Below are 16,004 nucleotides of genomic sequence, written 5' to 3'. Positions count from 1 at the left end.
TCAGGGCGGCCGCGCCGGCGCCCAGGCAGCCACAGGTGCCGGGGGCTCGCGGGAGGCGAGAGGGCGCCCTGCGCACCCCTCCCCCTGCCCCCACCCCCACCCGCACCCCCAGCTCGGGACTTCAGCTCAAGTCACTTGGCGTCCGAGCTCCCTCCCCAGCCGCAGCCTCAGCTGGGGGGAGAGCAAGAGCCCGCGAGGAGCGGCCGGCGCGCGCCCGCCCAGGGGACTTGGGGTTCGCAGGGGGTTGTTTTCGGCTCTGAGGAGGTCCCCGCCCAACCTTCAAAATTTTGTCCAAAAGCAGACAAGAGGATCGCCCCGCGCTGAGCCGGCTGGTGGGCAGCAGGAGGCGCCTGATTGCAGCCGGGGCGCTGGGGGTGGTGATGGTGCTGCTGCTGGTGATCCTCATCCCGGTGCTGGTGAGCTCGGCCGGCACGTCGGCGCACTACGAGATGCTGGGCACCTGCCGCATGGTCTGCGACCCCTACGGGGGCACCAAGGCGCCCAGCACGGCCGCCACGCCCGACCGCGGCCTCATGCAGTCCCTGCCCACCTTCATCCAGGGCCCCAAAGGCGAGGCCGGCAGGCCGGGGAAGGCGGGCCCGCGGGGGCCCCCGGGTGAGCCCGGGCCGCCGGGCCCCGTGGGCCCCCCGGGCGAGAAGGGCGAGCCCGGCCGCCAAGGCCTGCCGGGCCCGCCGGGGGCGCCGGGCCTGAACGCGGCCGGGGCCATCAGCGCCGCCACCTACAGCACGGTGCCCAAGATCGCCTTCTACGCCGGCCTCAAGCGGCAGCATGAAGGCTACGAGGTGCTCAAGTTCGACGACGTGGTCACCAACCTCGGGAACCACTACGATCCCACCACGGGCAAGTTCACCTGCTCTATCCCGGGTATCTACTTCTTCACCTACCACGTCCTGATGCGAGGAGGGGATGGCACCAGCATGTGGGCTGATCTCTGCAAAAACAACCAGGTGAGAGCAGGCGGAGGGCGGGGAGGGCGCGCGGGAAGGTGCAGGCGAGAGGGAGGAGACCCCGGAAATGGGGGGTGGGAGCCCTCGGAGGAAGGGCGCGGCAGCTGCAGCTCCCGGGAGCTGCGAGCGAGGGGGGACGCTGTCCCCACCTTGGGGAGGCGGGGGTCGTACGCCGAAGAGCGCCCGGCGGCCTGGCAAGGGTGGCTCCCGAGCCCGGGCACCTGCGCTCGGTGCGCGCGCCCCTAAGAAACGGGAAGCAGGATTCGGTCCGGGACAGTTCGTGCACCTCGGGCAGTCCCGAAGGAGAAAGCGACCCCCCGGCTGTGGGATGCTCATCAGCGTGGGGTCACTGTCAGATTTTGCCAGGAATTGGGAGGGCTGGGGGAGCCAGAAGTGGGCGTGCCAGCGTGACAAACGCGAGGGAGAAAGACCTGGGCCCAAAGGGAAAAATAGAAGGGGCGCGGAGGGGTGAGTCCGAGCGGAGGGCGCACCCGGGGCCAAGGCAGGACCACGGGATCCGCGGTCGCCAGGCCCGGATAAACTCACAAGTAGTCAAATTCGAGATGCAAAAACTCTGGTTTAGATTTCAGCTGAAGAAGGGGGAGAGACAATGAGTGCTGCTAACAAAAGGAAAAGTTGAGAATCCTGGGTTTGTGCCATAAAACACGCTCCCAAACCCAGCCCAAACTCCACTGGCTGGAGCCGGAGGACGCACAGGCCGGTGGTCAGGAACCTGGCGGCCAAACCCAACCCCGGGGCAATGAGCCTCCCTGCCAGGGAGCCCCAGGGCACCTTCGTGAGGGTCTCTCCCCCAGCCTTTCCCTCACAAGCAGCGGTGGCCTTGGCCGGACTATGAAATAGCCCCAGGTTAGCCCTCGGCTAGGCGACTTGCTCCCCTGAGCCAAGCCGTTGCCTGCTGCTCCAAGGGCCATGGTGTGCGGTGTTAGGCTGGGGCCACTTTATCGTTGCCTTGAGAAATTCGCGGTCATTGCAAAACCGAAGTGTGTCTGATCTCTAGTCAGGGGAGGAAAATCATAATTGTATCTACCTCAAAGGGTAATCAGACCCTCTGCACACGGTAAATCAGCAGCCGCTGGGGGAGGCCTTGCAGCCTGCAGTCTGGGCTGAGTTCTTGGGTTTAACTTCGCTTCTCCGGTGGCACAGAGTCCCGCTCCACCCCGCTCCGCATGACCCTGCGAGGGCCAACTGTGGTGTAACAAGGACTCTCAGGCTTCAGGTCGCTTGTCCCTTGAATTGAGACCTTCCTAGCTATAACCCTGGTTTCTATTAAGCCACAGTAAAGCAGAATTTACTCCAAACACCCAATTCACAGTGTCAGAATTCTTCCAAAGTGAAACACAAATGCTCTAAATAAATAAGAGAAAGGGCAAAATATCCTGTCCATTCTCTTTCCTATCACCCCTCACTTGTAAAGGAATTCAGAAGTAAATGGCTTAAGGGACCCTAAGGTCAGATAGAACAAAAAAGAGGAAAAATGGCCACCAGGAGGCACTGACAGGGTTGTTTGTTATAGTTATTATGCATGAAAATAATATTAAGATAAATAAAAATTATTCACAGAGCAGTGGCTTCCTTATAGGTAAATGGCTAAAAAGGGCATGACTCATTGTACCAAAATAGAGCTATTGTGTCACCTTAACAAAATGATTGGTGAACAGCCCCTCAGTAGGCAGTGATGAGGCACCCATTTATTTACAATTTGGCTGCCTTCTGACTCAAAGATTAAGTCTAGCAAATACTGTCAGGCTGAAGAGATTGTTTTTAGAGGTATTAATTCAAATTAAAAAAAAAAAGATTCAAGTTGTTTCAGCCAGAGTATAAAAACACACATCTTTAAGTCTCTGGAAATTGCAATTGCATGAAAAGCCAGGGAGCAATACATTTAAATTAGCTTAAATGTTGACGCTGAGGCCAGATTTAGATTCCAGGAAAACCATGCCATATATGTGTTCCATGTGCATTTTGTTTTTTAAAATTATTTCATTGTTTGGAGTGTAGAAGAGTTCTTTGTATCATCCTAGGATATGCATTCTGTGAGGATCAGGAAAAAAAAAAGGGCAAAACAGCTGACCTGATAATGTATAATGCTTTTCATTGGCATTATTAAGCTGCTGCTTCTATAAAAGGTGAGCAACAAGTTATTCAGAAAAACAAATACCGTATCAAACAATATATTTTCAAGTTCAGCAAGGACTGTTTTGCAAAATGGTTATTACAATATTAGTGTTAAGAAATTCTATCTACAGAATAGAACTATTTTGTAAAGTCTGGTCTGCAGGCATTACAAATGACAAATCTTACAAAATCTTTTTTTTAATTAACATTAAAGAAAGAGTTGATCCTTGATTTTCAATTTTACTCTCGTCTGATCACTTCTTAGACAGCAGTTCCCTCTTCTGAGCTGACCTAATTTGTTTTCATAAAACAGAAACTCAAGAGATCCATGTCAGCGTAATGTTCTATGGATTAAGTAGATTTGAGAAGCACAAAAAATTAAACTAAAAAAGCAGTTCACTCTAGGATAGAGGAATGCCTCTGGACCATAACTATATGAGAACCATTTTATTTATGCTTTGTGTTTGAATGCAGAATCACAGATGGAAACATCAAGGGCCAGTAAATTAACCTGATGCACCACTTAACCTTTTGTTTATGATTCCACAGAAGTACAATGAAAATGAAATTATGAGAGCATCAGTAGCGATTAATTAAATTAGCAAATGTTACCATAAATATTGTCTCTAATGATAAACCCTCACTAATAAGATAATGCTAAGGCAACATAACCTATCATATCCTCACAAACACAGAACTAAAAGGACCATGATTCTCATATTCCCCATGAAACCATCAACCTAAATTTAATCTTACCATGTGTTAAAAGCCCATGACAGTGCATATTAAAGGCAAGAGTTGGACTCAAATAGCTTTAACAGAGACAGGAATTTTTTAAGTTTGTATACTTTTAGCAGGAAATCTGAATAAAAAATATAGCTATTTGAATCCAGTCACTTTAATACCACTATAATAAGCTACTCTAATTTTCTAGAAAGAAAAAAAAGCTACTGTAATAAAAAATAAAACTGGCTTAAGATTAGAACTATAAAATAATTAAAGATCCATTTTTACTCTAAGAATTTATTAGTCATGGCACCAGTAAATATGAGATATATTGGAAATAATGGACAATTGTGGGCTGGTATTAATTTATTAGCAAGATTCATGAAATATCAAATTAATTATCTTTTTAGGGGTTGTGAAACATGCACTTAAGATCAGCAGAATCTAAATAGTTAACTTATAAGATGAAAAGATGTTAGAGTGCATTTAGGTAGAAATGAGTATATGGGGCAAAGAAAAGAATACACCAACCTTTCAGAGAAAATGCTGAAATCAGTGTACATTTTGGAACCTGAAAATAGTCTTCAGGGTAGATACATTACTTTCCTCAATAATTTGATGGCTTAAAGGAAGAATTGTTGGAAGTTACTGGGCTGGATACTAGAGCTTGAAATTTCAAGTTCCATTATACCTTTATAGTATGATCAGGTGAGCAGGCATACAAAAATCATGCAAAGTACACTAGAATATGGCATGTATTTAATTGGGAGAGTATTATGGTACAGTACAGGTTAAAATCTTTGAGAATCACTTTCATTAAAAAGCAATCACACTGGCTTTATCCAACAAAGGAAGTGAAAACTGTAAGGGTAACCTTCCAGTCTGTGGAATCACCCTAATGCATTTGCAGATTTTCATGGTAACACCTACTGAATAAAAATGGTAACATTTACATGGGTTTGTGGTTAGACCCCATAATGCAATAGAATAAAAATTTTATTATATATGTGTTTAAGACTGTTATCTCTAAATCAACTGATTTTGATAATCCCAGTTCTCAATTGCCCTCATGTAGAAAACAGTGTTAAAGCACAATACCCATAGAATTTCATACTAAATACCTAAAGCACTAAATAAAAATGTGTGGCTGATTATTAGGTGAGAAACCTATTATAGATTGATAACTCACATATTACTAATATGACTAGCAATTATTTTGTATTTTAATTTTTCTCACTCATTAAAAATCTACACATTAAAAAAAAAAATTAGTCCCTAAGAATGCTGTCCTCCTTATAGATTATTTTCCCCTGGGAATGTAATGACTAGATGAAATTAGTGAATGAAAGCATCCAACTCCTATAATTTAATGGATTAATTCCTAAAAAATATTATGACATTAAGTTGTATTTTTATTAATGTTCAAAATAGATCACTTCACTAAACTGGTGTATACATTTGAATCAGTGCTTCTCAGCATAATTATATATTGCTTTCATTATATTAGTGCTAAATAGCACAGTGTTAAATGATTCTAAATCTTTAAGCCCCTTTCTCCTTTTGCCATATGATATCCAGAAAGAAATGCTTAAAATACTACTCGAATTACAAGTTCAGCAGTGTCAAAGAGCCTTCTCCTTTTTTAACATTTCAGCATTACTGTGAGAACATACCACATGAAAATTTAATTTGAAAGCCTATCATTTAAATTTTGAAAGAAAGGAATGGAAATGCTTGACTTATGTCTCATTTCTCTCATTTTACCAAGTGATAAAATCCCACATATTGCACCCCAAGTCATGCATTATTACATAGTACAGGTTTACAAAACCACTAAATCACTCACTGTGTTACTTGGGGAAATATCATTACAGTGGAATAGAAACAAGCCACAAAGTAGATGTTTTACTGAAATAAATCAAGTACAAGTCTGCCTATTGAAAAATTTTTTTTCTAAGGTAGACTCAAAATATAACTAAATGAATGTGAAGCCTAATTGGAGTTGAGAATGTGACAGAATGTCCATATTACTTGATATGATGGGGAATTGGACTGTTTGCAGGTGTCTGTCAGCTCTCTAATGAGATCACAGGCTCAACCTGAGTGGATTATAAGCAAAGCTCCATCCTCAGAGCAAACCACACGTTTAGAATCACCTAAATATAAAAGGGTATTCCATGAGATCATTCAAAAATTCTAGAAATTTTAGAGACATCAAATCGTAGAAATGTTGTTCCTTATATAAGTTTTAGATGTATTAAAATTAAATAGTTTTAAGTGCACACAACTAAGTGATAAAAAGGCACAAATAGAAGTAAGAGCTATGAAAACTTTTAAACCAAAGATGTTTGATTCGGGTACAGGGGCTTTTCCTTGAATTAGATTTTGAAAGCCCCAAATCAAAAAGATTTCTTTTTTTTTTCTTTCTGTATAGTAGAGTTAGAGGAGTCAGATTTCTCTGAGTCTGTACATACCATGGATCTCAATTTTCTAATAATCAGAGGGACCAACTGAAGTTTGGTTTGAACTTCTGTACTCATGAACACCTGGTTAGAATACTGCTGCTTGGTTTAAATTAAAATGCAAAAAACAATGGCCATTTCAGGAAGTGACTGGGCATAGAGATACAAGGAATTAGAAAAGTCCTGATTTAGGAAGAAAAGAGATTGGTATGCATTGTTTACCACATATAGTTTTTTTTTTTAAAAAAAAGACTGCTACAATGACCCTCAGAAAAGCGCTATTTTCTGTTTTCCAGTAGCGTAGTTGAAACCATTGCAAAGATATCCTCATACAGCCCCAAGGCCAAGGTGGACTTGGCAGTGCTAAATTCAGGGCCCTAACGGCCAGTCTATTTATGGTGCTGTGTGAATGGCAAAAAAAAAAAAAAAAAAAAAAAGAAAGAAAGAAAGAAAGAAAAGAAAAGACAAAGAAAAGAAGATCTCTTTTGCAGATTCTAATTCTTGTCTGTTTCACACAGGTGCGCGCCAGCGCGATCGCCCAAGACGCGGATCAGAATTACGACTATGCGAGTAACAGCGTGGTTCTTCACCTGGAGCCAGGGGACGAAGTCTACATCAAGTTAGATGGCGGGAAAGCCCACGGAGGCAACAACAACAAATACAGCACATTTTCTGGATTTATTATTTATGCTGACTGATCGTGCAAAAACTAAGCTTCTTACTCTGAGTTCAGACCTTGGATTCATGTGGCTAACGTCAGTGAACCGAGGACCCCGGGGGATGCCGGATGCGGGGCACCTCAGCTGTGTATATGATGTGGGGGATTCAAATGCTACCTGACTCACATCTGTGTACTCAGAACATGATGTAAAAAAAATATATATTAAAATCAAGATAAGCAGATGTGTGATCCACTACCGCCAAAGCAAATACTCCTTATTGTTAGTGTCCGTGTGAATGAAGTCCTATATATAGATCACAAATTTTTATAGAAAAATCTAAGACACTGAATTATTTCTTCGATATATATGATACTTTGGTGTACTGTGATCTCGCTGCTTTTATCCATATGTCGGCTTTGGTTCCTGTGAGTTTATCTGCTAATTATGAAACTCGGGGTCCATTTACAGTGTGGGGAAGAATGACTTTTACCCTGCAGGAGAGGGTCTCATTGACACAATGCTGCTTTGTCCCCAAAGAAATCGTTTGCCTTGTATTCTTGTTAACTTTAGCTTAGACCTGGGAATGATTCAACTTCAAGCCTTAACCTGGAATTTTCTGGATTTGAGGGAATTCCCAAGCCTATGGTCATTTTCCACACTTCCTTTAACTTAGGAATCTTCTTTTCTTTTTGGTTGATAGTCCTTAAAAATAGAGATTGAACTTGTATCATAGGATTACCCTCTAATGTGTAAACGTGTAATTATGTATGGTATTTAGAAAAATCCCCTGTGTCCGGTTTGTCAGTAGAATGTGTTTAGGTTTACTTGGACAAGTCAGAGAAATTTATTCTTTGGTGTTAAATCAGACAGAGGCTTTCGCCTTCTCTGAAACAAAAGATTATTCATAACCCAATGCACATAGGTTTAATTTGCACTGCTGCATGCCTCACCGAGGGGACACTAAATAAGGCCTTCAAATAGTTACAACAGGTCATGGCCTGAGGTTATTTCAAAACAAACCATTTCACATATAACCAATATGACAACAAAGTGTATATATTTTATACAAATACCTGCTACATATATATATGTGTATGTATATATATATATGTTAGATGAAATATAATATATATATGGCTTCAGACCATAGGTACAGTGGCTGTATAGACCCAAAAATTTAATTAAAAAATATGTACATGTAGGCACAAACACAAACGTGCATAAATTACTTGACTTATTTTGGATTGAAATATATTTTGGAAGACAAAAATATATGGAGTAGCAAAATCATTCAGATGACTTCTAAGAGTGATCCAGAAAATTAAATTTTATCAGGTTAAAATGCCCCAGAAATCACGTCTGTAAATTAAGTCTGTGACTTCTTTATTACCATATGCCAATCAATACTTTCACTGCATTCTGTGACTGTTACTGTTAGGACTGCAGAGATGAAGTAGCTGTCCTTTGCAATGTTTATGAATCATATGCATTTGAATGATCAATTTTTTCTTTTTTCTCAGGTGGCCTGAAGCTGACAGTAAGGTAGATTTTGAGAGTAGTGCAAATCCTTCCTCTCTGTTTAAAATACACTGCCAAAAGCCATCTCTTTATTCTAAGAAAAAGATTTGAAATGCATGTTGATATATCCTAACTATCAGACTACTTCCACTATTACAATGAAAAATCTGTTCCACTCTCAGTTGCCTTTGAAGACTCTTTGACAACTAGATTTCAAAAACAGAGACTGAAAAATCTGTCTCTTTTACTGGTGAAGAGCATTTGCATTTTTTCATTTAAAGGAATTAGTTTGTTCTCCTGGCTCCTTCCTCTTGGGTGCTTTCTGTTCTAATACACAGAAAGCTTGATCATCCTTGATACATAGAAATATCTTTTATTTCACGAACCTCAGCTTTCCGAATGAGTTACGCCTGGTGTTCCCATCTGAAGGTGCTGTTTTCTTGGTTTAAATGCCTTGGTCTGAGTAACTCTCATGATTTACATGATTAGCAACAACTTAGCCCCTTTATCAAAACTAATGACTAACTCTATTTGGCCTTTCTAATATGTAAGATAAATCATAAAGGAGTTGGAGTAGATTTTATTTCAGTTTAACAATATGTATTTATCGAAGAGGAATTGGCAGTAAAGGTCTGGAGACTTTTCTTTTTTAGGTAGCAAATAGTATAGTGAAGGATTCAACCAAAAGATTAGTTTATAAACAGCAGTATACATCAACTAAGAGTTTCAAAAAATGTTTTATTTACACTAAACATCAGGTCTGGGTACCTTTTTAAAATTTGGCTCTAGAATCAGACTGTCATTTCTAATAGATCTGACCTTTTCTTCAGATAAATAAGCATTATTTTCTGTTCAGGCCCAAGGAAAGACAAATGAAAGGTAAAGAAAATAAAGGGAATATATATATATATAGGCAAACATTTCTCTTTTTTTGCATTCTATATTATTAATTAATTAAATTGTGGCCTTTGTTATTATAAATGTAATGATTCATTAAACTATATTATGTAATATATTTTGACTTTTATGATTGAATTTTTATAATAGAATACTATGCTGTGTGTTCATATCCCCTTATATAAATTTTTCAAGTCACAAGAAAATATAGGAAAACGATACCAGAAAGGCACAGGCAACAAAAGTGATTTATTTTAAGTATATGATAGGTGAACAGATATAATTAACCTTCCACAATATTTTTACTGTTGTGAATTGGTTATTGTATTACAGTATCCTTAAAATAAATGTCTCAAAATTTAGCTTCCTTTGCTGCAGAAGCTATTTTAAAGTGGGATATTATTCATTAAGCATTAATTAAAGAACAGCAGGGTAATTAGTAGAATCATCAATATTACAAGAAACATTAGATTGCTCCAGAAGGGCGTAATTTAACTAAAAACAGTTTAAGTTTTCTCAAGGAGTGCTGCTGATGGATTAAGAAAACAAAACAAAAGGAAGCAAAACTCCACTCGGGATCTAAACTGTAAATCATCATTTGGAAATGGCTACTTTTGTATTTATTTTGTGAACGAAAAACAATAGGGCTTAATTAGGCTCTGCAACTCCCTAAAGGTACAGATGTAATAGCCAGTTTCTGAGAAGGCAAAAGTCTTCTATTTCCCATAAAAAGGAAATATTCCGTCGTTAGTCCTCTGTGGCTCTGATTAATATCTCACAGTGGGTTTGAAATCACTCTCTGTTCCCTGGCAAGCTTTACACTCAAGGTGTGAATTCTTAACAACCAACCTATTTGAAAGTTAGCCATTGCTTGGGGTTCTCGATCAGTATCTTATCAAGTGCACCCTCAGTTATCCCCCTCAGCAACATTTTAGGAACAATGTTGGTGAGGATATGGGAATAGCCGTGACCTCCATATTTCGTCAGCCGATTCTTTGTATGTATGTCGTGTGCCATCAGAATTCGATCCTCGTAGCCCTCATCCACCAGAAGTCTCACCCTGTGAAAAAATGGTAATTCATTATATGGCACTGGTTTCACATTTACAACATTCAGAATGCTTTAAACTTTTTCCTACTCATAAACTATTATGTTGTAAAGATACCATCTTCCATTGTGAAGACACCCTTAATAAATATTGTGTGGTGATGCTAAAGATATTATCCTGTCGTACGAGGAAGAGGATCTTTATTCCATGCACACAGAAATTCCTAGCCTGTGATATTTATGATGATGCCTGGCAAGCCTGCATTAAAGATAGCTTCTAATCAGATGTGCTAGTTTGAATAAATGGCCACTTTAGCATTTCATTAAATAACTTGATCCTGAATTTGTATCCATCTCTCCATTCTAAAATACCTCACTTAGTGAACCCATTATTCAGATCTCAGTCTCTCTGTCTCTCCTATTTTTGTTTTCTAACAAGTAAAATCAATGACTATTTGGGATTAAAATAGCAAAATGATAGGAATCTTCGTACAAGTAAAATGTTCTGAAACTAAAATTAGTTGGTTTGAAAATGAAGGGCATGTGATGCAGTAGACATCTTTAAAAAATAGTTATTTATTATTTATTTGGCTGCACTGGGTCTTAATTGTAGCATGTAGGATCTTTAGTTGTGGCATGGGGGAATCTAGATTCCTGACCAGGGATCAAACCTGGGCCTCCTGCATTGGGAACACGGAGTCTTAGCCCCTGAACCAGGGAAATCCCTTGGTTGTCATTTTTCTAAATTAATTTTATTGAAGTAGAGTTGATTTACAATTTGTCTTACAATTTGTGTTCATTTCTGCTGTATAGCAAAGTGACTCCGTTATACATATATATTCTTTTTCACATTCTTTTCCATGATGGTTTATCACAGGATATTGAGTATAGTTCCCTGTGTTACACAGCAGGCCTTGTTGTTTATCCATCCTGTTTCTAAAAGTTTGCATCTCTGCTAATCCCAAATTCCCAGTCCTCCCCTGCCCCAACTCCCCTCCCCTTGGCAGCCACAAGTCTGTTCTCTATGTCTGTGAGTCTGTTTCTGTTTTGGAGCTATAGTTCATTCATGTCATATTTTAGATCAATCATCATTTTTAAAAGGTCAGTTTCAGTCCCTCTGCGTTAGTCCTTTTGAAGCTGATGGGTATTTTGGCTTAGTAGTAGTGTGGGAGCATTGGATTAAATTGACCAATAAAAATTTACTCTGTCTCCCTTCTATGTCGATGAGATTGCTATAAATAATGGACTGTTCCTTTAAATTTATAGTCAGTGAACTATAGAAGTCTTCCTGCCTATTGTCTAAACATCTAATCCTGTTTGCTTTAAGTGCTGTAATCCGTAGTGTGAGTCAGTCCCCTCGTGACAGCCACCATCTGTGGATGTCTGGACACCGGGCAGTGTCTGCTGTGACTTCCATGCGTCTCTGATGGCAGGACCTGCAGCTTGGAGACCCTGGCTGTTCTCTGACCTTTTCTATACTATCTTGTTGGCCCCTAAATTCCCCAATGGATCTAGATAGATGGGCAGCACTTTCCTCCAAGGGCTAATTATTTGAAAGGTATCCTTTTTGCTTCAACAGTACTTCTTGGCATTCTAGTGCATGAGTCATATTGAATGAATACTACAGTAAGCAAAGGGTTTCCCTGGTGGCTCAGTGGTAAAGAATCTGCCTGCTAGTACAGGAGATGGGGGTTTGATTCCTGGTCTCAGAAGGTCCCCTGGAGAAGGAGATGGCAACCCACTTTAGTATTCTTGCTTGGAAAATCCCATGGCTCCATGCCAGGAGCCTGGCAGGCTAGAGTCCGTTGGGTCTCAAAAGAGTCAGACATGACTTAAAAACTAAACAACAACAAAGGTGAGCAAAATGTGGGTCGCCACAACAACACACTTGAACACAAAGCTTTGCCTTCTGCGAATGTGCATTTTATTTTATTCTTATTAATTCTTACTGGAGTATAGTAGCTTTATAATGCTGTGTTAGTTTCTGTTGTACAGAAAAGTGAATCAGCCACGTGTATACATATCTCCTCTCTTTTTTGGATTTCCTTCCCAGTTAGGTCACCACGGAGCTTTCAGTACGGTTCCCTGAGCTATACTGTAGGCTCTCATTAGTTACCTATTCTATATGAGAACATACATTTTAAAATAAATTATACTTAAAGGGATGCCAGAAAAGAGCCAACCTGGGTGTTTCGTCTAGAAATCTTCAGTCATACCACTTGTACCCCAAGTGTGTCCTAAAAATACTTGGGAGTGTTATCTGTGCCACCATCATTATTTACGTCTTTATTTTTTATTGAAGGATAGTAGATGTACAATGGTATGTAAGTTACAGGTATACAGTACAGTGATTCACAAGTTTTAAAGGTTATACTCTGAGTATAGTTACTATAAAATATTGACTATATTCCCTTCATTGTACAATATAGCCTTGTAGCTTATTTTATAGCTAATATTTGTACCTATTAATCCCCCACGTCTGTATTCCATGTACCCTCACCTCCCCCCATATAGGGGTAGGACATTCGTTTGTTGGTCTTTAAAATTTGTATAATGTCCAAAAGTTCTGATCTAAAGTTGCTTTTGGAACAACTTCTCTTTAAGGGAATTATCTAAGACAGCAGTATCATCATTTATGAAGGAAGAGAAATATTTCACAGATGCATGCATAATGCTGAAACTTAGGGTGACAAACCCTGATCCACAATTAAAAAGGAATTTCCCATTACAGGAAATTTTAAGGTATACTTTCCCCCATGTATTTTCTGAGCGTTTCTTAACATTTTTGTCTCTTTTCCTTGTCTGTGAAAAAATGAAATCTTATTACTTACAGAGGCATATCATATAGATAAACAGATACCTGTAAGAGGCCTGAGTCATATCCTGGAACACAAAGTTACTAAATTTCGCAGTAGCAAGGAAAGATACTCATTTGAAAATGGGAACTGTTAGAGCTCAGTAAGTCAAGAAACTGAAGACTAGTTATCTCATGAGAAAGAGAATGTTCTGGTTCTAGAAACATAATTTTATCTTGACTATCAAGAAAGCTGCCTGGTTGCTCCTAAAATAAGGGATCATCTCACATGCTGTGCCATTGTGTAGAAGAACAGTAGTTAGAGAGAGGCTGCCAGAAGGAAGGAACCACTACAGATGAGAAGACAAAAAATCACAGTAATTATAGAAATACAAATGAGTTAGTGTTTTGCAAACAAATATTAGAGAGAGACTACAAAGTGTGAAAAGGCAGAGATATAATAAGATTTGAGAAATGGAGCAGAAGATTGAAAACAGGTGTTAGACACAGAATTTCTGGTGCCGAAAACCAGAGGTAGGCAGAAGCATGCTTCTCTGTTCACTTCAAAGCTTTACGATTCCTGAAGCTCGGAGAAGGACTGCTGATGAGGGCTGAAAACCAAGCACCCGAGAGATGGGGACAAGGGAATAAACTAGGGCGCACACAACGCGAAAGTCATTTAATAATCACCATGAGCTGTACTGGAGTCCAGTGACTTAATGCGTGGCTTTTTTAAAAATTAATTTTTGGTGGAGTATAATTGCTTTACAATGTATTAATTTCTACTGTACAGCAAAGCAAATCAGCCATACTTATACATTCATCCCCTCTTTTTGGACTTCCTTCCCACTTAGGTTACCACAGAGCATTGGGTAGAATTCCATGTGCTATACAGTAGGTCTCGTTATTTATCTATTTTATGCATAGTAATGTACGTACGTCAATCCCGATCTCCCACTTCATGCCATTCTCCCTTCCCCCCTTGGTGTTCATACATTTGTTGTCTAGATCTATGTCTCTATTTCTGCTTTACAAATAAGATTATCTATACCATTTTTCTAGATTTCACATGTATGTGTTAATACATGACGTTTGTTCTTCTAACTTACTTCACTCTATATGACTTATAATTTACAGAAGATTAAAGATACATACATATACAGGCACATAGATATATACACAGATGTGTGTATATACATAAAATTTTTATGTAGTTCCATACATCTAGAATGTTTACATTTGGCACAATGAAAGCTCATATCTCCATGGATCTCCCTCTGTGGGTCCCCTCTTTCATTCCAGAAAGTCTAGGAGCCTTACGCAAAGCATAGGGCTGGAGATACACCTCACTGCCACAAGGGGGCTTAGAGAAAGGAAGCGAACCCTGGGAGCAAGCTTCCTATTTCCAAGATGAATTGTAAAATATGTGTTTAGGGCATTCATCAGGAAGTCATGATTTTGAGATCATGAAAGATGAGAAAGATCTACCACACAGGCTCATCTTAAATTCCAGAGAATATTCACCTCTGAGTATGGTTCAAGCTAATACAATTTGCCAGTACTGAATGGTACTTCTGGGCAAGTAAATTGAAATTATAAAACAAACAAACAATAAATCTGTTAATCAAAGAATTGGTTTGAGTAGTTGAAAAAAAAAAAGACCTAGTGATACTAGTCAGGGCAGTCAAGGCAGTTTAAAGATGTAGAGTGAGTGTCTCATATTTTTGTAACTACCGTGACATTGCTCAACTATCTTTCTCTAATGATATTAAACTGGAAGGTATTTTAATTAATGAGCTCATCAAGGAGGTATGTCAGTTCACGGGACAGCAGAAGACATGCATGTAAAGATCAACTGCCCAGGGGAAAGACCCTAAAGCTGTTAGACCTTCCCCACACCCCAGTGTACATACGTACATATGGTCATAATAGTACATGTGCTGCTCAAGCCTCACATTTTCTGGGCATCACTTCTTTACTCCAATTTGGCTTACTCTTATTCCAACAAGTTTTCTACACTCAAAACGCTATTCTGCTTTTGTCATCATGGAGAACTACTTCTCCGCTCAACCTTCAGTTTTCCACCCTGACCATGAGTTGCATCTTTCTAGTTGTTGGCTCACCCTCTTCCACGTTCTGTATTCACTCACATCATTAAAGCATCCAGGGACTTACCCCTGTCTGTTACTGCTAGATATCTCTCCATCTCTATACTTTCTTCCTCCAGCTTGGACCTCATGACCCTCATCTCAACCCTGCCCTTGTCCCCTTTGAATATCAAGCATGTTCTTCAGACAGAATCCCAACCTTCTCTCTGTCTACATCTATTACTTCTACTCACAAAACCTTTTTGGCCCTACTACCAAAACACAAAACATTTTTTTAGGAAAATAACCACCAAATCATGACAGTCAAGTAGTAATGATCTCTGGCCTCCACTGGGCCTTCCACACAACATGTCCTGAGTAAGTATCTGTCAGTCACTCTCCATCCACTCCCAGCCTTCATCCTCCTATACAAGGTCCTGCCCTGAATCTATTCCTTTCTTCACAGGAGATGACCATGTCTCTTTCAAAGGCACTTTCGAGATCAAGTGGGACCATCTGTCCTCAGTGTTCTGTTCCTTTCACCAAGACGTTGATCTGCACTCACTCCGTTACCTGCCTCGCCTCCTCTCATTTCTATGGAAATAGCATACCTCCTTTTTAAAAAAAAAATTGGTTTATTTTTAATTGAAGGATAATTGCTTTACAATGTTGTGTTGGTTCCTGCCATACATCAACATGAATCAGCC

The 16,004-nt window shown here is 40.2% G+C and overlaps 2 protein-coding genes across 2 annotated transcripts in view; one reads left to right on the top strand and one right to left on the bottom strand.

The window, feature by feature from the left end:
• Nucleotides 1-379: 379 nt before the first annotated feature.
• Nucleotides 380-9,487, top strand: C1QL3 (complement C1q like 3). Its single transcript, XM_020881351.2, has 2 exons — nt 380-968; nt 6,811-9,487. The coding sequence occupies exons 1-2, from the start codon at nt 381-383 to the stop codon at nt 6,988-6,990; spliced, it is 768 nt and encodes a 255-aa protein (XP_020737010.1). The 5' UTR covers nt 380; the 3' UTR covers nt 6,991-9,487.
• The window catches only part of PTER (phosphotriesterase related), a 75,883-nt gene continuing 69,069 nt past the window's right edge, over nt 9,191-16,004 (bottom strand). The window contains exon 5 of the mRNA XM_020881350.2: nt 9,191-10,429. Coding sequence (XP_020737009.1) covers nt 10,219-10,429 — 211 coding nt within the window. The 3' untranslated portion in view covers nt 9,191-10,218. The remainder of the gene's footprint in view (nt 10,430-16,004) is intronic.

The sequence above is a fragment of the Odocoileus virginianus genome, chromosome 9 (genome assembly GCF_023699985.2).
Source record: "Odocoileus virginianus isolate 20LAN1187 ecotype Illinois chromosome 9, Ovbor_1.2, whole genome shotgun sequence".
NCBI lineage: Eukaryota > Metazoa > Chordata > Mammalia > Artiodactyla > Cervidae > Odocoileus > Odocoileus virginianus.
The sequence above is the reverse complement of the archived record's forward strand: the minus strand, read 5'-3'. Positions and strand labels throughout refer to the sequence as shown.

What these genes read in the sequence shown, in the direction of transcription:
- C1QL3 (XM_020881351.2), top strand. Translation starts at nt 381, where the DNA reads ATGGTGCTGCTGCTGGTGATCCTCATCCCGGTGCTGGTGAGCTCGGCC. An exon ending in ATCTCTGCAAAAACAACCAG is followed by an intron (nt 969 to 6,810) that starts GTGAGAGCAGGC and finishes TGTTTCACACAG; the next exon opens with GTGCGCGCCAGCGCGATCGC.